The sequence below is a fragment of the Ipomoea nil genome, unplaced genomic scaffold, assembly GCF_001879475.1.
Source record: "Ipomoea nil cultivar Tokyo-kokei standard unplaced genomic scaffold, Asagao_1.1 scaffold0987, whole genome shotgun sequence".
In the NCBI taxonomy this organism is placed as follows: Eukaryota; Viridiplantae; Streptophyta; class Magnoliopsida; order Solanales; family Convolvulaceae; genus Ipomoea; species Ipomoea nil.
This window is the reverse complement of record NW_017617415.1, coordinates 756,428-780,175: the sequence shown is the minus strand read 5'-3', so window position 1 is coordinate 780,175 and position 23,748 is coordinate 756,428. Positions and strand designations below refer to the sequence as shown.

General features: G+C 33.2%; 2 protein-coding genes across 2 annotated transcripts; both read left to right on the top strand.

The window, feature by feature from the left end:
- Positions 1–1,324: 1,324 nt before the first annotated feature.
- LOC109180072 (chloride channel protein CLC-f) lies at positions 1,325–6,916 on the top strand. The gene is made up of 9 exons (XM_019329571.1): positions 1,325–1,856; positions 2,470–2,878; positions 3,125–3,319; positions 4,042–4,496; positions 4,600–4,704; positions 5,508–5,741; positions 5,869–6,081; positions 6,158–6,390; positions 6,493–6,916. Exons 1-9 carry the CDS (start codon positions 1,503–1,505, stop codon positions 6,572–6,574), a joined length of 2,280 nt encoding a protein of 759 aa, XP_019185116.1. The 5' UTR covers positions 1,325–1,502; the 3' UTR covers positions 6,575–6,916.
- A 6,559-nt stretch (positions 6,917–13,475) lies between these two features.
- LOC109180068 (peroxisome biogenesis protein 5) lies at positions 13,476–22,441 on the top strand. Its single transcript, XM_019329568.1, has 16 exons — positions 13,476–13,772; positions 14,205–14,333; positions 14,427–14,562; positions 15,052–15,245; positions 16,885–17,130; positions 17,428–17,550; positions 18,088–18,252; positions 18,797–18,990; positions 19,561–19,807; positions 20,185–20,269; positions 20,398–20,507; positions 20,597–20,821; positions 21,053–21,118; positions 21,212–21,306; positions 21,380–21,875; positions 22,370–22,441. The coding sequence occupies exons 1-15, from the start codon at positions 13,656–13,658 to the stop codon at positions 21,456–21,458; spliced, it is 2,211 nt and encodes a 736-aa protein (XP_019185113.1). The 5' UTR covers positions 13,476–13,655; the 3' UTR covers positions 21,459–21,875; positions 22,370–22,441.
- The last annotated feature ends 1,307 nt before the right edge of the window (positions 22,442–23,748 follow it).

The window sequence follows — 23,748 nt, the reverse complement described above, 5'->3', positions numbered from 1 at the left end:
AAAAAGAAAGCAGAGAGATGAGTCTGAGATTCTTTGATTGAAGAAGCCATTGTATTTATAGGTAGAAAATACTAATTCAAAAGGAAAGTATAATAATTTATTTATTTAAGGGAAAGTATAATAATTTATTTATTTAAGGTAATAACATTATTTATTTATTTATTTATTTATTTTCCATTTGACATTTACTTACCAAATAAGTTTTACTACAAAAGTTTTGGGGGAAAAATTTGTTAGGAGGATTTTACTTTTATATATATATATAGATATATAGATATAGATTTGCTGTACTAACAAACAAATACTTCACATATTTATTGTTTTGATGTTAATTATACATATTGTTTTCTTTTAAATATTTATTGATATTATTATCGTCGTCGTCATCATCTTCTTCTTCTTATATGCCTTTTATATATGATTATTTTTATATTTTATTATTGAACTTATTAGTATGTAATCAAATATTTTTACTTATTTTTATTCGTTTAAAAATATAGCAATCTGGACTCTTTAATTTATCTCCCTTTTTTTATCATGTTTTTTTTTCTTGAATTAAGTTTATTCTTAATTAATTTAGCTCGAAAAAAAACATTTGGTAAGGAGTTTGATAGTAAGCTGGAATTGAAATGATTGTCTATTGATGTTTAGTTATGTATGATCTTATAATGATAATGAAAATTTTAAACACGCAAAAATAAAAAATCAAGACAATTGATCATAATACAATAACATCCAAATGACTAATATGAACAAAATTTTAAAAACATAAATTCAAACTTAAAAATCAAATTATCAATATAAGATGGAACCCCTTTTTAATTAAAGAATAAGGTTCTTAATTAAAGAGGTAATCAAATCTCATAGTTATATTTTAAAAAATTATCAACAAAACAATAATTATGATTTTGATTTCCATTACTAGTGTCAGGACGAAGCCAAAGGGGGCAGGGGCAACTGCCCCCTCCCCTACCCCCACCCCCACCACATATATAACTTTTGTATGTATATATGTATATATAGTACAAGTTTTAGTATTAGTATAAAAAAAACAGATAAATGTTACATTAATTGGCAGAGCACGTGTTTAGTTATAATGAAGGTGCAAGTTTTGAATATGTTCATGTTTCGCTTTCACTCGAAAAAATTTATGGACCAATTTCTGCTTTTTCGTCCCCACACAATAGAATTCCTAGCTCCGCTGACTAGAATGTAAATGTATGAATCAAACACACCCTAATAAATACTTTTGTATTGAACATTAAAAAAAAAAAAAAAAAAAAAAGTATACGCCAAGTATTTATAGGCACCGTACCGTACACACGATTCCTACAGAGAAAAACCTTGTAAAAATGAAGAAAATAGCCTGAAAATATTCCCAAAACCTCCTCCGTCCTCCTTTTGTTTTTTTCAGTATTGACTTCAACTTCAATCGGGGGATCTATGAATCTATCGTCTATCATTGGTTTATGTTTGGAATGGTGATGTGAGAACCAGAGGACATGTCAGGAGGCGATTACAGCGATCACAAGCTGCATTTGCAGTGTTCGAATTCGTCGGTGTCTGAAGGAGGGGGAGATTTGGAGGCGCAGTCGTCGCCAAGGACTCCGAACAGGACTATTTCAGATCTCTTGAAGCGCTTGGACCGAGGATTCTCTGATCGCCGATTGTCGAGTTTAAAGCGGTCCGATAGGGGGGAACAATCGTCTCTGGTGTCATCGTTGCCTTCGGATCACGGGGTTGTCGCTGGGGACGAAGTCCTTGGCGATAGCGCCCCGCCGGAGTGGGCTTTACTGCTCCTTGGATGTCTCCTTGGCCTCGCTACTGGTCTTTGTGTTGCCGCGTTTAACCGCGGGGTTAGTTCATAATTTTAATTTTAATTTTAATTTTAAAACTGTTTTCTCTGCTGAATTTAGATTATTGTTTGATTTAGCTGTGCTCAATTGTGAAACCATCATCTTTTCCGTTAGCGTTCTAGAAATTTGGTTGATTTATAGCTGCTATTTTTCTTGAAAGTGTTATTATTATTTTTTTTTTTGACAAAAGAGAAGTTGTTCTATTGATATGCGAGAATTGCATTTTAAAGGTGGAAGTATTGAAACTTGACTTAGAATTTTACTTCATACACCTAAATGGTGCAATGCAAAGTGGGGGATAATTTGCAAACACTGAGATGCTGCTCCCCACTTGAACATGTACTTTAAATTTTGGATTGCTTGTCAAATTGAAATCCAAGTATGCCTCAACTTCTGCAGGTAAGTTGGGAGATCTGAGAATTGTGCCAGAGATAATATCTGCTTTCTGAAATAAAATGAACACAATCACAGTTTTACATACTATGGTTGTTTATTTAGTGTCTGCAAATTGATATATAACATGTTCTGTAGTTATTTAACAGTGCATCCAAAATCATTTGTTTTCTAGATTGCTTCTTGAACATTTCATGACAATGAAGATTACTTGTCTTAGGTTCATGTAATTCATGAATGGGCATGGGCTGGTACTCCTAATGAGGGTGCTGCTTGGCTTCGTTTGCAAAGACTAGCAGACACATGGCATCGGATTCTTCTAATACCAGTCTTAGGTGGAGTTATTGTTGGCGTGCTGCATGGTCTAGTTGAGATATTGGGTCAAATAAAGCAATCCTCCAGTTCATCTCAGGGGGGGCAAGGATTTGATTTATTTGCTGGAATCTTCCCTACAGTTAAGGCCATTCAAGCTGCCATCACTCTGGGTACTGGTTGTTCTTTAGGTCCTGAAGGCCCCAGTGTAGACATTGGGAAATCTTGTGCCCATGGATGCTCTGTGATCATGGAAAACAACCGGGAAAGGAGAATAGCTCTTGTTGCTGCTGGTGCAGCTGCTGGTATTTCCTCAGGTATTGTGCTTGTCTCACTGGAATTATTCATTTGCTCCTGAAGGTTGTCTTTTTTGGCTTGATCATGAACTTCTTTGGGAAGAGCACTTTATTTTCAAGTTTTTTGCTATTGATCTTAGACATTACTCCCAGGGACATTAAGAAGGACAGGAAAGTGATTTCTTGTCCTAATTTTGTTCATTGCATGTGGATGCGGTAAATCCAACCTCTTGTTCATAATCCACTTATGTCATTCTTGTGCTTCAGGTTTCAATGCGGCAGTTGCTGGCTGTTTCTTCGCAATTGAAACGGTTTTAAGGCCACTGCGAGCAGAAAACTCTCCACCATTTACTACTGCAATGATTATATTGGCATCTGTTATTTCATCTACTGTATCAAATGCTGTCCTGGGAGAGAAACAGGCATTCACAGTGCCCACGTATGATTTGAAATCTGCTGCCGGTATTTGATCTTATCTGGTTTTTATATATTGTTGATGAAAACCTATATACTCATACCGTGGTAGGAAGTTAGGGATATATTAACTCATTCATATTTGATAAACCCAAAAGGATAGAAAAAGAAGATAGATTCTGTTTCTCTATGGATGCTAAAATTAGGATAAAACAACAAAGTATGCTTTTTCAATGTAATAGTGCCAATTAAAATGATTAATTCATTAATTGGGGTATTGAACTACTAGTATGCTTTTAGTGGCCTTGATTTGAGTACCTCAAACTTGTGTCCAAGACTCAGAGTCATGAGTGTGCTGTAATAAAAAATTGTCATTTAGCATTGATGCCCATTCTCAACTTTCACGTCAAGGTTGAATATTTTCTATGGCCTATCATGAGTTCAACAATTGACTGTTTCTAAGATCTCTTGATCACTTAATTTTTCTCTTGTTCTGTATTTTGAACAAAGTTAAATATCACATAATGCACATGTGCATGATACTTAAGTGTAGGTAACAACAATTAAGTTCTCTGATGCTTAAACCAACTATTACTTAACTTGCCCACTATATACATGGTAGTTCTCTTCAGCTCTATGCCTCTATGTTGTGTGGTGTGTGTGGACTTGAAACATGTTATCTTTCAGATTCCTTTGCATTTTATGTGAGTTTAAGAACTCCTAATGTTCAATAATAATACTCCTTCAATGTAAGTGTGCTTCCTGTGCAGAGCTGCCTTTGTATCTGATTTTGGGAATGTTATGTGGAGTAGTAAGTGTGGCTTTCACTCGTCTAGTGGACTGGTTCAGTAAGGGTTTTAAGTTCCTGAGGGAAAAATTTGGACTTTCTGATGTTGTCTGCCCTGCTTTGGGAGGTTTAGGAGCAGGAATAATTGCTCTCAAATATCCTGGAGTACTTTATTGGGGTTTCACTAATGTTGATGAAATTCTTCACACTGGGAAGACTGCATCTGCACCTGGTATCTGGTTGCTAGCTCAATTATCAGCAGCAAAAGTTATAGCTACTGCTTTGTGCAAAGGGTCTGGCCTTGTTGGGGGTCTTTATGCCCCAAGTTTAATGATTGGTGCTGCAGTAGGTGCTGTTTTTGGAGGTTTTTCTGTTGAGTTGATTAATTATGCAATTCCAGGAAGTGGTGCTATTGCTCAGCCACAGGCATATGCACTGGTGCTGCTATTCAATTCTTATAGTATTATTGGTCTCAAGTTATTATTTCTGTACAAACAATTCTGAAATAGAAATTCACTTCTATAGTGCTTGAATGATGCAGGTGGGAATGGCTGCTACTCTAGCTTCAGTTTGTTCGGTGCCCTTAACTTCAGTTCTGCTATTGTTTGAGTTGACAAAAGATTATAGAATTTTGCTTCCTCTTATGGTTAGTCTTGTTTCCCCAGGATCTGAGTCTCTAATTGGTCTTCTGCTGAGCATTTAAAGTTGTTGCATGATTAAACTTAATGCTGATTTACTCTGTAAATCTCTTGTAGTAGAATAGGAATGTAAAACACTATATACTTTTTCTCAAAATATGAACAAACGGAAGTTTAACTCTGAAAGAAGCACTTCATGAAGCCTCTAAAATTTTTATTGATTTATTTATTCCCTTTTTACGTATGGTGGAAGAAATCTTACATTTAGAGGATAATAAACACGTGATTCTTTTATTCCCTTTTACCTTGCATGATAAATTGGCTAAACTCTGGGGAAAAAAGCATTGAAATGTACTTCTATTGAACAATTAAAAAGTTCATATCGAATAACAGCCAAGAAGATCTTATGAAAATAGAGCATTTTCATATTGAACACAAAATGGATATCGGGTATTATTGGTTTTCCAAAAAAAAAAAAAGAAGCTTTAATCTCACTTTTCAGTTTTTAAATGAAATTCAATGAAACTAGTTTTAAATATTTTTTTATGTATAGTATTCAAACTAAATTCAGAATTTCATTAACTAGATTTATCTAGGAGGAAATGACACTATATCTGTAGAACTAAAAACAAAAGTCTTTTGAATCTTGCTTGATTCTTAACTGTGTAGTTCACCTGGAAACTTGCTTTGGGCATCACTTGTCCAGTCTGAAACTTATGTCATTATTGTAGATCCAACACTAGTTACTTTTCATCTGATGTGTATTAAATTCTCAGACTTGGGTTTTGATTGTTTCAAATACTGTAAACAGGGGGCTGTTGGGTTGGCAATATGGGTGCCATCAGTTACAAACCAGCATAAGGATACAGAAACATCTGATGCAAAAAAGTCATCCAGAGGTTATTCTATTCTTTCACATGATGAAGATGAAAATGATGGAAGTTGGCCGAAAGCTGGAGGGAGAAATGACTTGGAACTATCAATTATTGGAAATCCGAATAATCATGAAACAATTGATGAAGACTTTGTTCTTGAAAATCTGAAGGTATAGGTTTTTACCTTTCTCATTTGGAGCTTTTTGTAAGATGAATTCAAGTACTTGGACTTCACAACTATTTCTTGAAGAATTCTTTTTTCTATGTTTGTTCCCCTTACGTTCTGTGTGATTTCAGGTTTCCCATGCCATGTCTAATGATTATTTGAAGCTTACCTTGAACCAAACCGTGAAAGAAGCATTGAAATGCATGCATGATGGCCAACAGCATTGTGCTCTTGTGGTTGACAGTGAAGGTTATCTTGAAGGAATTCTAACATATGGAGACATCAAGCGAAGTTTATTTAAGAACTCTGGGGATTCTCCCAACATGGAATTTTTACATACAGATGTATGTATTGTCTGCTGTAGCAATCAATAAGAATATTTTCTCTTTGCAGTTCAATTAATCCTACACGCCTTTGCAGGAAAATACATGTCTTGTCTCCTCCATATGCACAAGAGGAATAAGCTACCTTGGAAGAGAATGCGGACTCTTAACTTGTTATCCAGATACCGAATTGGCAATGGCAAAGCAACTAATGGAGGCTAAAGGAATTAAACAGTTGCCGATTGTTAAGCGTGGTAGAGACGCCCAAAAAGAAAGAAAACGTAGAGCCATTGCTATTTTGAATTATGGTTCGATTTGGGATTCTATCAGGTGCCTCTACTTATATTATAGAATTGTTCTTTCTAGAGATAATGCAGTTCCCCGCTTTTGTTCTTGAAGTAAAATATTGACGACTTTTTGACACAACTGCAGAAAAGAGGTTAATTGGCACAAGTCAGCCTATCAGCAGGCAAGAGGAGACAATTCAAATCAGATAGTTCCAATTGGCCATTGACTGCACAAAGGGTGTTTTGATTCACAGAAAACATACTTAAAAAGCCTTCTGGTTTCCGCTTCGCTTGGTATAGAGCAATCATCTTATTCATTGATGAGAAATCCTATAGAATTGTCCTTTTTTTTTGGTGCTACAAGTGTAGTAATAGGCTCCCCTCTTGGCACATGGGAGTATTTTGCTTAAACCCGTGATGAGGGTTTTGTCTCTAGTTCCATTCGAGTGTAATATATTACATTTTGTACATGTAAATTACGTTAACAGTAGTAACTGAAATTTAATAGAACAATGAAAAAAATACTACAGGTAACAGTAGTACGTAGTTTCCCCCTCAGTTGTTTGCTTCAGAAGTTGATTTCAAAAGTTATTTACTAAACATCTATATTAGCTTTTTTTATTATGTCAAAAGTCAATGGAACTCTTAGGGAGCATTTGGTTCAGTTATCTCAAATAACAATAATATGATATTTAAGAGAATGAGAGTATGTGATTCTTTGGATTTCTTAGGTTATCTAATTTTCATGATTTTTTTTTTTTTTTTTTTTTTTTTTTTTGTGTGAGGTGGCTTGGATACACAATTTTTTAGAAGAAATTGGTAGGAGGGTAAGTGTGCCGATAAAGCTTTGGTGTAATAACCAAGTTGCAATACATATTTTCAATAATCATGTTTTCATGAGCGGAACAAGTATAATGAGGTTGATTATCATTTTGTGCGGAAAAATGCTACATATACTCCTACACACTAAATTTTGATGTAGACACTTGTATTGGTACCCACATAAAAAAAAATTAACATATCAAAATTCGTCACAGGCACTAAAATTTAGGGAGTATTACTCTTTTGTGCGAGAGAAAGTGTAGCAACGATTAATCTCTTTTTGATATTTAAAGTGGTCATCAATTGACAGATTTTGTTCAAAAAAGGACTTGGTAGAAATAGGATTGAGCACATTTGTAACAGATCAATATATATGCTCCAGCTTGAGGGGAAGCGTTTGAGTAAGTCAATAAGTCAATAGTTGGTTAAAGTCTCTTGGGATTGTTAGAGGCTTAGAGCTAAAAGTGAGTGGTTAGAACTTAGAAGAGTTCTTAATTATTATTGCGTGGACCGTGATCCACACTAGGGGTGAGCAAAGATTCGCCAAATCCGCTTCAATCCGCCAAATTTGATCCAATCCAATTCGTATTCACTTAAAGTGGATGTGATATGATCCACTTAGTGAAAATCCGCACACTAAGTACATGGATTGAATACGGGTGTAACTTTAAATAATCTGCTATATAAAAGCCGTTTCGCTAATTCATTACCAAAACGACATGTATATATATATATATATATATATATATATGTGTGTGTGTGTGTGTGTGTGTGTGTGTGTGTGTGTGTGTGTGTGTGTGTGTGTGTGTGTGTGTGTGTGTGTGTGTGTGTGTGTGCGCTTTACAAAAAAAAAAAAAAAAACCACAAAACTATAAACTTAGCATATCTTTCTATATATATTACCTCCTATATCTACTATACTAATAATCTATTATATATCTACTATACTAATAAGAGACCAAGAGAGTTAGGCCTATAATGGGTAGAAAAAATGGCGGTCACAAATTTTAATCAAATGAATGACTCAGATTGATAAGATTTAAAGGTTGGCATAATTAGTACTCTATATTTAGAGTACTAATTATGCCAACTTTGATTGGGATGAGGTTCGAACCTAAGACTTTTTTTTTTTTTTTTTTTTAATATTGAAATCAATGAGTAAGTTAACGGTGAACTAACGGCAATTCTTAAAATTTTAACGGAATTAGTAACGGTGTGTGAGTATTTTAGGAAATTTTAGTGTAAAATTTAAATCTTATCAATCTTTTAATCAATCTGAGCCATTCATTTAATTAAAATCCGTGACCGCCATTTTTTCTACCCATTATAGGCCTAACTCTCTTGGGCTCTTATATATATATATATATATATATATATATATATATATATATATATATATATATAGTAGATATAAATAATAATTTAGTAGCTACAACAAAAAATTATAGATATGCATTTCTTTAATTTAGAATTATGTGTCCACAATGCCTTTATTCAAAAAAAATTATTCATTATCAATAAATTAAATAAGAGAAATAATTGTATTAGTTATATTGTCTTTATTTTTCTACAATATAAAAATTCTTTATAATCAAATTTATTAATTGATTATATTCGCTACATTGTCCTTACAATGTCTTAATTTAGTGAAAAAAAATATTTTTCATTATCAATAAATTAATTAAGAGAAATATTTTCATTAGTTATATTGCCTTTATTTTTCTCAAATGTAAAAATTTTTACATTCAAATTCATCAATTGATTATATTCACTACATTGTCTATTATCTTTTTTTTGTGCACTATTTTTCTAATTAAATATCAAAGTTATAATACAAAATAATGCTATATATTTATTTACCAAGTATTTTATTAATACCATGAAAAAATTAAAAAAATATATAATTAATAAAGCCAACCATATTAACTACTTGAGAGATTTTGTGACAAAGAGAGTATTCAAATCACACAACAAATTGAAGTGAGAACTACCCTGCAATGTCCTTGTTTGACAATCAGCAGTTAGCGGATTATATTAGCGGATTTGACCAACAAATTTATTTAATTATTAACATTGGGTAGAAAAAATGACCGCCAAATTATTAAATCAAATGAATGGTTCAAATTGTTCAGGTTTTAATTTTTTTTTAAAATTTTTCTAATTTATCCTTAATTATATGATTATCCATTTAACTTTTCTGTTAAATACCGTTAATTCACCGTTAGTCTAATTCTAATATTAACGTCTAATATAGAATTATAATTACACCATTAATCTAATTCTAATATTAAAGTCTTAATAGAACTTAACCACAAATCTTAATGTCGAAATCTCCCCAAACAATATTAGTATATATTTAATATTTTATGCCCTAATTTTTATTTGTTCTCCCTTATGTCCCGTATTTGGTTTCAACCATACCTATACAATTATTTTATTGACAATTATAATCAATCTTGACTATATTATCTTGCATTTGTAAACTTAGAATTACCTATTTAACCCGCACGGGCTTAGCTCAATGGTTTAGTGGGCAGTATTTGGGAGAAGAGACCAAGGTTTGAACCTCGGCGGCGGCAGTGCGGGAATTATGTCCAAAGTGGGCAGATTCCTTGTTCGCACCGGCATTTGGTCCTGTCTGCTGAACCATTGAGTCACCGTGATTTACAACTTCCTACAATGCTCTGTCGGGTCAGAGTGTGGGGGGCCCTTGGGGTAGGGGACTCAACCTTTGGGAGAAGAATTACCTATTTAAATACGCAAATTCAACCTTCAATTATCTATGCATGAACAATTTCAATATAATCTTGCCTTAATATACTTTAAAGTACTTATTTAAAAAAAAAAACATTGGGCATTATCCCAATCGCGCAATGCGCATAAAAAACTAGTATATATATATACTAATAAGAGACCAAGAGAGTTAGGCCTATAATGTGTAGAAAAAATGGCGGTCAAATTTTTTAATCAAATGAATGACTCAGATTGATTAGATTTTAATTTTTTCTTGAGATTTCCTAATTTATCCTTAATGAATATGATTATCCGTTAACTTTTCCGTTAAATATTATCTTTTCTGTTAATTTCTGTTAGTTCACCGTTAACTTACTCATTGATTTCAATAAGAAAGGTCTTAGGTTCGAACCTCATTCCAATCAAAGTTGACATAATTAGTACTATATTTTACTCTTATTAAATTAAATAATAATTTAGTAGCTACAACAAAAAATAATACATATGCATTTCTTTAATTTAGAATTATGTATCTACAATGCCTTTATTCAAAAAAAAATTATTCATTATCAATAAATTAAATAAGAGGAATAATTTCATTACTTATATTGTCTTTATTTTTCTCCAATATTAAAATTCTTTACATTCAAAATTTAAATTCATCAATTGATTATATTCGCTACATTGTCCCTGCAATGTCTTTATTAAAAAAAAATTATTCATTATCAATAAATTAATTAAGAGAAATAATTTCATTAGTATATTGTCTTTATTTTTCTCCAATGTAAAAATTCTTTACATTCAAATTCATCAATTGATTATATTCACTACATTATTTATTATCTTTTTTCGTGCACTATTTTTTAATTAAATATCAAAGTTATAATACAAAATAATGTTATATATTTATTTACCAAGTATTTTATTAATACCATGAAAAAATTTTAAAAAATTAAATTAATAAAGTCAATCATATTAACTACTTGAGGGATTTGTTGACAAAGAGAGTATTCAAATCACACAACAAATTGAAGTGAGAAACTACATCGCAATGTCCTTATTTGACAATCAGCAGTTAGCGTTTAGCATTAGCGGATTTGACCAGCGAATTATATCAATGGTTGGTAAAAAGATATTTGAAAAAATTAGTTGTTTAAATTAACATTTAAAATGACCTAAGGGTATAATAATAATAATAATTGTTTTAATAGTAATTTTTTTTTAAAAACTATAGATGTGTTTTGGGGAAATCATTCTCAAAAACGCTAAGTGAAAATATTGTAAATTGCAATGTTTGTATTTTCAGTAGTTTGGAACAAATTATTGCTTCAAATTGTTGAATAACCAAAATACTTTCTTTAGCATTTTGATCTTTGGATTACATCATATTTACCAATTGTCCAATATATTTGGGTTACATTATAATTAAAAATTTTAATTTTTACTACATCTAAATTAATTCCTTAAATTAGGAACTTCTTTATCCATAATAATTTATTCAATAATAATGGTTGAATAAAATGAACACTGAGCAAAACACCTAAAGGACTGGTATCGTTGAGTCATTCATTGGTCTTGTATATATGCGCATTCATTAAATATATTAGAACCCTTTGCAACAAAAATACTTGGTTACTATTTTAAAAAAATTTAGTAATAATTTATAATGAATCTCCTATATTACATTGTATTCATATACTATGAATTACATATTCAAATAAACAAATTAGACATTAAATTACTTATGTTGAACTTCTCATATATAATCTTGCATTGATATATATACTTTCAAATATTTATTTAATTAAAAACAATGGGTAGAAAAAATGACCGTCAAATTATTAAATAAAATGAATAGTTTAAATTGTTCAGATTTTTATTTTTCCTTGAGATTTTCTAATTTATCCTTAATTATATAATTATTTGATCCGTTAACTTTTCCATTAAGTACTGTTAATTCACCGTTAGTCTAATTCTAATATTAAAGTCTAATATAGAATTATAACTACAACATTAATCTAATTCTAATATTAAAGTCTTAATAGAACTCTAACCACAAATTCGGCAAATTATGCCGTGCGCACGTGCCCACCTTGCAAGGTGGGCATGGTTCCATATCTATAATTTCTATACTGTAGATTCATAATTTCTATACTGTAGATCCATAATTTCTATACTGTAGATTCATAAAATTTATACTTTATATTCCAATTGTTGAACTTTGTTTTCACAAATCAGACAACTATATGTTCATAATTGATAACTATACAGTTTAGAAATTACGAATTTACATTACAAAAATTATGAATCTACAGTACAAATATTATGAATCTGCAGTATAGAAATTATGAATTTACTGTATAGAAATTATGAATATACTGTATTTAAATTATGAATCTACGGTTTAGAAATTATGAATCTAAAGTATAGAAATTATGGATCTACATTATAGAAATTATGGATATGGAACCGTGCCCACCTTGCAAGGTGGACACGTGCTCACAGCATAACGCTCCTACGGTCGGAATTTTCTCAAACAATATTAGTATATATTTAATATTTTATGCTTTAATTTTTATTTGCTTTCCCTTATATCCCGTATTTGGTTTCAACCATACCCATACAATTATTTTATTGACAATTATAATCAGAGCAAATCTCAATTTTAGTCCTACGAGTATTAATAAAATGACAAATTTAGTCCACGTGTTTAATTCATACTAAAACTCATCCCATAACTATTGTTTTACTACCAAAGTTAATCGCTCCGGTCACCAGAGATGTTAAAACACGCCGGATTTTTAAAAGAATAAGGGTACTTTTGTCCATTTGAACATTGGTTGTAATGGTTTGTGTTTGTGTTGGTGTTGTAATGGTCTGTGTTGTTAATGGTATGTCCAGATTGTACAGATTGTTCAAAAACTAAGACCATAGTAGTGTTTGTGATACCATTCCTAGGAACCTAATTAGTGTTCAAATGGAACCCTGGACAAAAGTATCATTATTCTTTTAAAAATCCGGCATGTTTTAACATCTCCGGTGACCGGAGTGATTAACTTTGATAGTAAAACAATAGTTGTGGGATGAGTTTTGGTAGGAATTAAATATGTGGACTGAAATTGTCATTTTGCTAATACTCGTGAGATTAAAATTGGTATTTGCTTATTATAATCAATCTTGACTATATTATCTTACATTTGTAATTTGTAAACTTAAAATTACCAATTTAAATACGCAAATTCAACATTTTAACTATTTATGCATGAACAATTTCAATATAATCTTGCCTTAATATACTTTAAAATACTTATTTACAAAAAATATTGGGCATTATCACAATCGCGCAATGCGCGTAAAAAACTAGTGTATATATAAACACACACCAATGACACCATATATGCTAATTAATACTCACAAATATTCTATCATAAATAAATATAAATACGCTAACTATCATATATATTCTCTAATACTCTACATAGAAAACAATAAAGAATGAAAAATGAGATAAATGAGTTAATTTTTTTTTTTTTTTTTTTTTACAAAGGACGGTGTATAAATAAAATAAATAAATAAAACGAGTTGGTTCGCCACCAGAGGGGGAAAAAACAAGCAAACCCAAGCCGGAAATCGCTACGGGTATCGACAACCACCATCACTATAGGCTATAGCCAACCGCCATCGCTCTTCACCTGCGCTCAAACATCAAATTTTGAACGGAGATAGGAGAGGAGAGCTTTGAGTTGAGAAAATATGGCGATGAGAGACCTGGTGACTGGTGGCGCAGCCTGTGCCGTGCCTGGTTCTTCTTCCTCCAATCCCTTTGGGGCGCTTGCCAACACTCTTATCGGCTCTTCATCAAAGACTCAGGTCTTGTTATTTCCCCCTTCTTTATGCCTTGACTTAGCAGGATATCTACTTATTATTCCAAATTCAATCAATTCTACTACGTTTGTGCTGAATTTAGTGCTAATTTAGTTAAACTTCGCTCGAAATCTAACTTTCATGATAAGTTTCTTATGTTTGCATCTGAGCGGATATTGTATGTTCAAATTCTCTTGTGTTTATGTCAGGAAAGTAGTTTTTTGCATCCTTCAGGCATCATAAGTGATCTGATTTCTATCCCTTTATAATCTTTTGTATTCGTGGATACCGTGCTCACCGTTGTGAACAGAGTTTTATAATCTTTGCCTACTTTAATGTGCTGCATTTGGAGTATAATTGTAGGGTATGTTTAAATTGGAACATAAATTTCAAGGATATGAATTAAATTAAATTAAATTGATTCATCTGGCTGAGCAGGAAAGATTGAAGGAGATCCCCACATCAGTGTCTACACCATCTGATGGCAACTTTGGTGTTGGATTCCAAGAGCCACTTGCAACTCTTCCGGGGTCAGAGATTGATCATCCATTTCAACCTAATCTGCAGGTTAATATAAAGACAAATTTTCTAGGTCTACACAGTTAGGTGGAGATTTGCATTTGGATATATATGTTGAGTTACTGTTAATTTGACTCTCAGGGATCAGAATTCCTTGAAGGCTTTCGCACTGCTGATCAGAATAGCTTTGCAGATGTATGGGATGGGATACAAAGGCCTCAACTTCCTCACTCTAATTTTCCTTTGGACAACTCTCAACTTCAACCGGAGTTGAATGGTGCACTAGCATATCACTTGCTCTGTTGTCATCATTGATTTATTTGCTTGTGTGTTCATTTGTTTTTTTTCAGGAGGGAATGGGGAACTATCTTGGCATTCTTAGCATAACATCAGTGCATTTTATGCTCTAAAATTTATTTGGTATTCCAACTTTAGTTGGGGATAAGTGGGAGAGCCTTTACCTGATTCTTGTTTATGGTTTTCCAGTGACTCCCTAGAATCTATGAAGTGGCAACTGGCATAACTAATAGAAGTCACAAAATATAGTTGAACTTTCAAGACCTCAACAAAAAGGAAACCTAAAATGTCCTGGCTCCCTCGCTGCATCTATTGCCTTAAGCATGAACGTTGTGCATTGTTTTAATATCTTTTTACTATGAGTTCACATAATGCTTGGCTTTGCAAAGTTTAGCAATAGTCTCTGGATAGGTCAAATTGACACTCTTTCTGAATGTGGTTGGGTAAATTGTGCTTGTTAATCATGCAGGGCCACCTCAAAGAGTATTGTCGAACTTTTTGCACTCATTTGTTAATAGCAGCCATGGTGGAATTCCTTTCCGTCCTGCTTCACTTCCAGTATTAGGATTGTCCCAAGGTGAAAAACAATGCATCAGGGATCGTAGCACTATCATGGCTCGGCATTTTTTTGCCGATAAAAATGAAGACTTCATAAATGCTCAGGTTTGGATTTCTATTCCTGTCAAGCTACATAATAGGGTTCATATTGACATCATTTCATTTATTAAAGCACTGGTGTTAAATAATCTTGTCTTAACCTTTTCTGTGATCACCAACCTGTCTTAAATTTTATGGAATTAGATGAGATAACTCAGATAAGTTAATAACACCACAATACCACATACCTTCAATCCGTAGAGGATGATACATTTCTTTGTTTCATACTGGCATTATAGTTTTGCAATATGAAAAGTATCATAGACTGCAGAACAATCAAAAGTTTACTATTTGAAACAAAGTTATTAAAAGCGGTTGCCAAGGAGTATCACTCTACTCTGGTGAAGTGGCACTATACAATGTTGTAAAATTGCTAGGAGCGGGCGTTTGATGGGTGCCTAGCGCCTAGGTGCACAATTTTTTATTTTTTGTTGCATGTGGCATCCTTGTTTTTTAGACTTCTAACAAGTATTCTTCCCATAAAATATACCCCGTAAATGTTTAATAGCACATGATACTCTAAAAACACATAACACTCTAACTATAACACATACAAATGAAACAAACAAAATTAAAAAATAATAATAATGGCCGTCTAGTTGGCCCATTTTCCCATTATTCCCTTCGACCTATGGGCTTCTAGTGCCTAGTCGGTCACGTAGGTTGATTTTTATAACACTGGCACTATATGAAGAAGTGGTTGCCTCTGACCAGAGTGACAGTGAGAGTGAAGTGCCCTTTTCCAGCAAAAGCGAGTTCAAACGGTCAACAAAAAAGCTAGGGTTTAAATAAAAGTAATTCTTGTTAGAATTAGAAGAGATGAGCCAGACATTCATCTTCTCCTGACTCCAGCAGCTTCTGGAGTTCCGGTGACTCAACTGCCCTGTCATTGCCCACTCCTGACAAACTTTTGGCTTCTCCAGCAACAGTGCTTCAACTTCTTCATATCTTCTTCTTGATCTCTCTTCTTTAAGGGTTTTATTTATTTATTTATTTTAAGAATTGGATTTGAAAATCTCCAGCAACTTCATTGCTATGCAAGTACAGAACGTCAGCTTGAAGGAAAGGGAGTATGGCCATATGTTTTTGTCCTATATTCCCACTTGTCTCAACCACCAAGATTTATATATATCTATTTCTCTCTCTTTCTCTGGATGGGAAATCCTAAATGACTAGCACTCCTATTTATTACGGAGTATATATTATTAACAGATATGCTGTGTGGGTGTGTAAATAATTGCATTTATTGTTTGTTAAGTGATAATTATTTATAATATCAATTAATTGATTTTTGTAATAACTTAATATTAAACAAATACTTAATATTTAATAAGTGTTAGCTATTAACGAATAGCAATAATATTAAATAATTGTAAGTTTTTAACTTTTTGTTAGTAATATAATTAAATATTTAATTACTCAATCTCAAATATGTTTCTATAAGTAGATTTGATTTTTTGCCGCTTTGCGCTTTCGCTTTAAAGCAAAGCTATGCCTTTTCACCGTAAAAACTTTGGTTTGAAATCCTTTTGGTATGATCTATTTTAGATGATGTTTTATTCTTTTACCTAAATTTACATGTATTTTTACTTGCATTATTTCTCTCTCTATATTGACAAGCATGTTGATGTTTATTATTTCTCAGGTTAATGCACTGTTGTGTTCTCTAGATATCGATGCTGATATTAGGGCAAGGGGCCCTGTGCCTGGAAGATTGCCGGAGCTGGAGGATTATTGGAATGAGTCACAGGGTATTAAAACCATGCCTCAAGTCGCGGATAGCTGGGCTGCCGAGTTTGGGCAACATCACATGAATCCAGACACCAATGCTTGGGTTCGATCTTTTGAGCAACAAAATGGTGTTAATGGGTGGGCTTCTGAATTTGAGCATGTAAGGAAGTATTATCAATTGTGGTATAATGGTGTGGTTTACTATTTGTAATTTGGTCTTCAGTCAACCCTATTGATTTAGGTGTGACTGAGAAGCTATGTCTGTTTAAAAGGTTTTAACCTAAAAGTGTTGGTTATTGATATCAAAGAACACAAACCAATGAATAATTTACACTGGTATTAGTATGAGGCACAATCACATATCTTCTGAATTGAGCTTTTCAGAAAGTTTACACAATGAATGTAATCTTTAGTTTACACAATGAATTGGGTTACACTGTTAATGTAATCTCTGCAGGAGCATTCCCAGCTTGGAATGATTGATCAAATGAGAGGTGCAAATATTCCTAGCTTAGCAGCAATGGAGCAAACACGCATGCTAGCTCACACATTAGCTCAAAACAGTGACCCCAAATTCCAGGTTCTTAAGATGCGTCGCTTATAACATTGTTCTGCATTTATGGTAGTAGCATAAATTGTCTAAGTTCTTTTTGCTACATGTAACCTTCCTAGTTACTGTACCCTCCAATTATTGGGAAATGAATAAAACAAAATATTCTTATTGATAATGCCTGTTGTTGAATGCAAGTGTTGGTAATGTGTTTGATTCTTTGAGTTGGATATTTCCACACACAATCCCCCCCCCCATTTTTTGGACATGGTGATAGCAATCAGCTGCATAATTTGTTCTGATTACTTGTTAGAGCTTGGACATTTGATAGATTTGATCCTATTCATTTAAATTTGAGGGATAGATGAGAATTTGGGGACATGATGTCGTTTTGGTGGGGGCTAATGTTTGGTGTGCATATTGTAAAACTTGTAGCTTGCATAAATAAAGCTGTCTCCTAGCAATGAATTGTGTGATAAGGGACAAATAAGACGTCATGGTTTCATCTGCTCCTTCCATTGTTCGAATTTCTTCCTCCTAAAATATTTTATATTTTGGTTCATATAGAATTCAAGGTTTCTCCAATTTGTTTCAAAGATGAGCCGTGGTGAAATTACCATTGAGGACAACCAAATTAAACCAGCTGTATCTGCACCTGGGGATTGGGCCGCCGAATACGAAGAACAATATAGTGGAGTTCAAACATGGGCAGATCAGTATGAGCGTGAGGGGGTAAGCATAAAATATTTTTTGAGTTTTTAATTGTTTCTTTCATAATCTTAGACGACTTTGATTTTATCATGTAAAGTTAAAAGGTGTGCTGCAATTGTGGGTTTGTTAGAATTAGATAAGGTTTTCAGGATAATATCTGCACTGTAGATGGTTCTCTACACATACTGATTGTAAAGCTTGCTGTTGAACCCACCTATATTTGGATGTAAATGGCCTGCATTGTGTTGTTTAGAGGTTTCTCTTATTTTCAGAATTGATCTTCAGGCTTTTAAAATGGGTGCTTATTTGCTTCATTTGCTCATTGTTATCTGGGGCCAGGATTTATTCATGCAATTATCATTTCATAGTTTTTAACTAACCTCATAGTTGTTTACAGTATATAAATTTCTAGCCTTATCCATTTTGTTAGGTTGATTAGTAGTGTAAAATAATTACTGGGTTCTCATTTTGTTTTGTTAAAAATATAAATTGCATTGCTTGCAGTTCTTTATATGACAAAGTAGGTCTTCATACAACTTGAAACTTATCTGTATGTTGGTTTCAGCTTTCTCATGGACCAAATGGGTGGGCAAATGAGTTCGCTGCTGAGCAAGGGCAACATGGATCAGTGAATGATGAATGGGTTAATGAATTTTCTAAGTTGAATGTCGATGACTGGGCTGATGAATTTGGTCGTCAGGTTGCTGAAGGAGCTTTGGGTGAAACTTCTGCTGATAACTGGGCTGATGCTTATGATGAGTGAGTGTTTTTGAAAAGTAATATCAAGGCTTTTCTTGTATTCTTCTATGGAGCAATTGGGGGTTGTTCTAGGTTTTTTGGTTTCATATTTTGATTTCTTGACATCTCATTAATAAAGGTCTAAACTCAACTAAACCTTAATCCCTCACTAGTTGGGTTTAGCTCTGTGGACTCTTCTTTATACTCCATAGAGCTATTGGGTGATGTTCCAGGTTGCGTGGTGTGGTTGATCTTTTTCTCCATGTTCTGTATAGCAATTGGGAGTATTCTAGGTTACCAGGCTTCATTTTTTAGATTTCTTGGCATCCCATTCATAAAATCCAGTTAACTAGCCTAGTAAGTATTAACCCCAATCTAGTCGGGTAAACTATATTGCTTGTATTGCTCCATCGACATCTCATAAGAGTTCTTAAATTGGCATGTCCCTTGACACCTTGTACTATTTTATTTTGTTGGTTTTCCATTCTCTTCTATGTTGCCAGTGTCCCTCTCCCCCTCCCGTTCTTGCTCTCATGGTAAACTTTGATTTAGACAGATTCCTTTCTGATTGCAGCTGTTATTTTTGGACAGGTACTTGAATGAGCAATCTGCATTGAAGCAACGATCAGAAACGTCAAGGGGGATTTATGAGTTTTCTGATTTAAACCCGTATGTTGGCCATCCTAATCCTCTAAAAGAAGGACAAGAACTATTTCGCAAGGGGCTTTTAAGTGAAGCAGTTCTTGCTTTAGAGGCTGAAGTCTTAAAGAACCCTGAGAATGCTGAGGGTTGGAGATTACTGGGTATAGCACATGCAGAAAATGATGATGATCAACAGGTTAATATTAGGTCTTGAATGCATTCATTGAATTCTATACCCTATTATTTAGTCTAAAATCGTCTGCCTTTTCCCTGTAGTGGCTTCAGTTTTCTATTTGCCAGCTTGTGAAAGGAAATAATGCTATAGGAATTTGTGATTATTATTATTATTTTTTTTGAAAGGAATTTGTGATTATTTCTTCCTTCTTGAATTCCATTTTGTCACTTTGTCGGAGTCCTACAAAGAATCAGGATAATGTTGTGATACACACACAGTGTGAACTTTAAATAATAACATACAATTCCATAAATAAACATTTTTGCAGACAGCTTAAATACAAGCTTTTATTGATACAATCAGATTTTGTATTCTTATGGTTAATCATCTTGTCACAGGCTATTGCAGCCATGATGCGTGCACATGAGGCTGATTCAACGAACTTGGAAGTCCTCCTTGCCCTTGGGGTGAGCCACACAAATGGTGAGTTGTTATATGAAGTCAAGATAACAAAAATATGAATGAGCAACAGAGATATTTATATTCCCATTGTTCCTAGGAATGATCAAAATAGAGAAAATTTAGTAACTTCGTGTTCATAAAATGATCAGAACTGGAACAAGCAGCTGCATTGAAGTATTTGTACAGTTGGTTACGCCATCACCCTAAGTATGGAAGTATTGCCCCTGCAGATCAACCTGAGTCCCTATATTATGCAGATGTAAGGTCCATTGTTTAAATTATCAAAGAATGTATGTACCTATGTTTAACTTTCACCACATTCTGGCTTTGATTGTGTGGAACATACAGGTTGCTAGATTATTTAATGATGCTGCTCAAATGGCACCTGATGACGCTGATGTACACATAGTACTGGGAGTATTATACAACTTATCAAGGGAGTATGATAAAGCTATTGAATCATTTAAAATTGCTTTGAAACTCAAGCCACGAGACTACTCACTCTGGAATAAGCTTGGCGCTACACAGGCTAACAGTGTTCAGAGTGCTGATGCAATATTGGCCTATCAGCAGGTAAACTCCTGCTAACCTATTTTGGAACTTCCCCACCCTCACATGTACTAATTGCATTTGATTTGGACTTGAATTACTGGCATACAACTATACAAATATATGCAGAAAGTACTATCAATGTGCAGTCATGCTTAATGAGTTGTGATTTGGTGTACCCATAAAGAATATGCATATAAAGAAATGTACATGCTTTGAGCGTTGCTCATTATATCTCTGATCTCTTGTTTTCAGGCACTAGATTTGAAACCGAATTATGTGCGTGCATGGGCAAACATGGGTATCAGTTATGCCAACCAGGTAGTTCATTATGCTTGCTTCTAAGAGTTAAAACTTCCCGACATACATGAAATGACTAATCCCTTTGGCATGCCATACCATTTCTAATTTCAGGGTATGTACGAGGACTCTATTCGTTATTATGTCCGTGCATTAGGAATGAATCCAAAGGCAGATAATGCATGGCAATATTTGAGAATTTCTTTGAGGTTTGTTTCCTAATGAACGCATAACTACCAGACAGGCTATTGAATTGTAACTTATACTGGCTTCCATTTTCAGCTGTGCATCACGAAATGATATGATTGAAGCTTGCGATTCACGGAACCTTGATGTTCTCCAAAAAGAGTTCCCCTTATAAATACAAAAAATGTGGCATGCTTCTAACACGTGATCAAATGAGGCATGTGCATGAAGTTGCAAGACCATCCAATTGAGCCGATATTTTCTTTAGTTATTAATATCTTGAATCACAATTACTATTGTTCATCACTTATTTGGATCCCTTAATAATACTAGTGTGGTTCACTCATTCAGAACTAGAGGATCAACTAGCAGCACTTTTCCGAAATTTTATAAAGCTCCAACTGCCACCGGGTAACCTAGAGGTAGGTGTAGTTTGAGAAACACTGCTATGAAGTTGATTGTATGTTTGGAGTGGGGGAAAATAGTCGACCTTGTTAGGGTGGTAAAGAAAAATAAGCTGTTGTAGAGTTCACCATTGTATAAATGTGAGTTACCCAATTTAGTAGTTGTATAACATATAGTGTGTGCATGGATGGCATGGTTGCAAAAATCGCGCCTAGGCGCTAGGCGGTAGGAGGCCGCTGCGAGGAATGGCCTTGGCGGCCTCCTACGCGGCCGGCCGGTTCGATTTTTTTTTTTTTTTTTGGAAAATGTCGGAAAAGTTTCGGAAGGTATAACTTTTGACTCGGTTGTCCGATTTGGACAATTTTTTTTCAAATCGCGTATTTTTTTGAGATCTATACAATGCAAACTGCTAAAGGCGGTTTGGTCCACTAATTTCTCAAAAAAATGCTTCTTTAGCTCTTAATTTTAGTTTTTTATGTATTTAGATGGTTTAAACAATCTTTTGAACAATTTTACAACCACTTTTGTAAATAGTTTCTAAGAAATAACTATGAAAACTTTATGTTTAGTACTAAATTTTAAAAATTTTTAATTTTAAAATTTTTTTTAATTAAAAAAAATTTTTTTTTTTTTTAAAATCGGCGCCTAGGGGACGCCTAGCGTGTTTTGCAACATTGATGAATGGTATTGTTTTAACTTTGATAATGCTGGGATTCTTGGCTGGCTGATTGGTCTATTGATGGAACTGTTGGGGCTAAATTTGCTCCCGTTTCCATTCCTTGCAATATATTTATTTTGTCTCCTATTATATTCCACTGGGAATGTTCCTAAATATGATTTCCTAGTAGAGGAGAGTTGGGGTTGACAAGTGTAGGCAAATTATACCACCGATTAGGGTCAATCATGTATTATGGTTTATGGATCATGGCTCAAAATAACATTCAGATTATGTGTTTGTTTTGTATCCATGTTGACTACATACACATCAAATGGTAATTACAAATACAAAAACTGTTTATATAGAATATGTTAATTATAAATACATAATAATGTCTTTATAGTTAATATGTTATGTGTTTTTAATTTATTTATAAACACAAACGATTAATTGTAGGTACATAATATATTAATTACAGACACATTATTTTTGAATTAGGGTTTACAATGTAATAATGGACCGTGGTCCTTGGTATAACAGTTGAGAAGTGTAGATGACGATATCCGGAGAGCTTTGATGGAACTTTTGAACCTCAAAGTTCTTATGGACTAGCTGTCTAGCTTTATCGCACCTGACCCTAAGTTACTTGAATTGTGTTTTGGCAACGCAGCCTCTTTTAAAACATTCTATAGTTGCTGTTAATAATTTTTGTATATGTAAATAAATTGAATGCATATAAAATAGTAATTATAGACACATAACACGATGATTATATATATATATATATATATATATATATATATATATATATATATATATATATATATATATATATATAAATTATTAACTATAAGTACAAAATATATTAATTGCAGACACGTCCACATGTTATATGTAACATATTTTGTACTTGCAGTTAACATTTAATGTGTCTGTAGTTATCATATTATGTATTTGTAATTATTATGTGATGTCTTCAATTTGTTTACAAGTACATAAATGATTAACTACAAGTATAGAATATGTTAACTGCAAGTACAAAATCTTAATGTTATTTTTGGATCAGAGTCCACAATGTAAGATAGGCATAGATCTATGATTCCATGGTATAATTTGCCATAAACATATACCATATCATGTGTTAATTATATATGCAATTTTGATATTATCAATAAAAATCCACACTATCTTTGATTAAATGATGATCATTAATTATGTTGTATGACATGTTTGAATACAAGGGTTATAATGTAGAGATTTTTTTCCTAAAATGGTCCATCGACTATTGTTTATTCTCAATTTTGCATTTTGACTTTCAATTGTACCAAATGTGACCCGACTTTCAAAAACTCACCCAATTCAATCTTGCGTTATGTATTCCGTCTACTCAGTGTTAAAATAG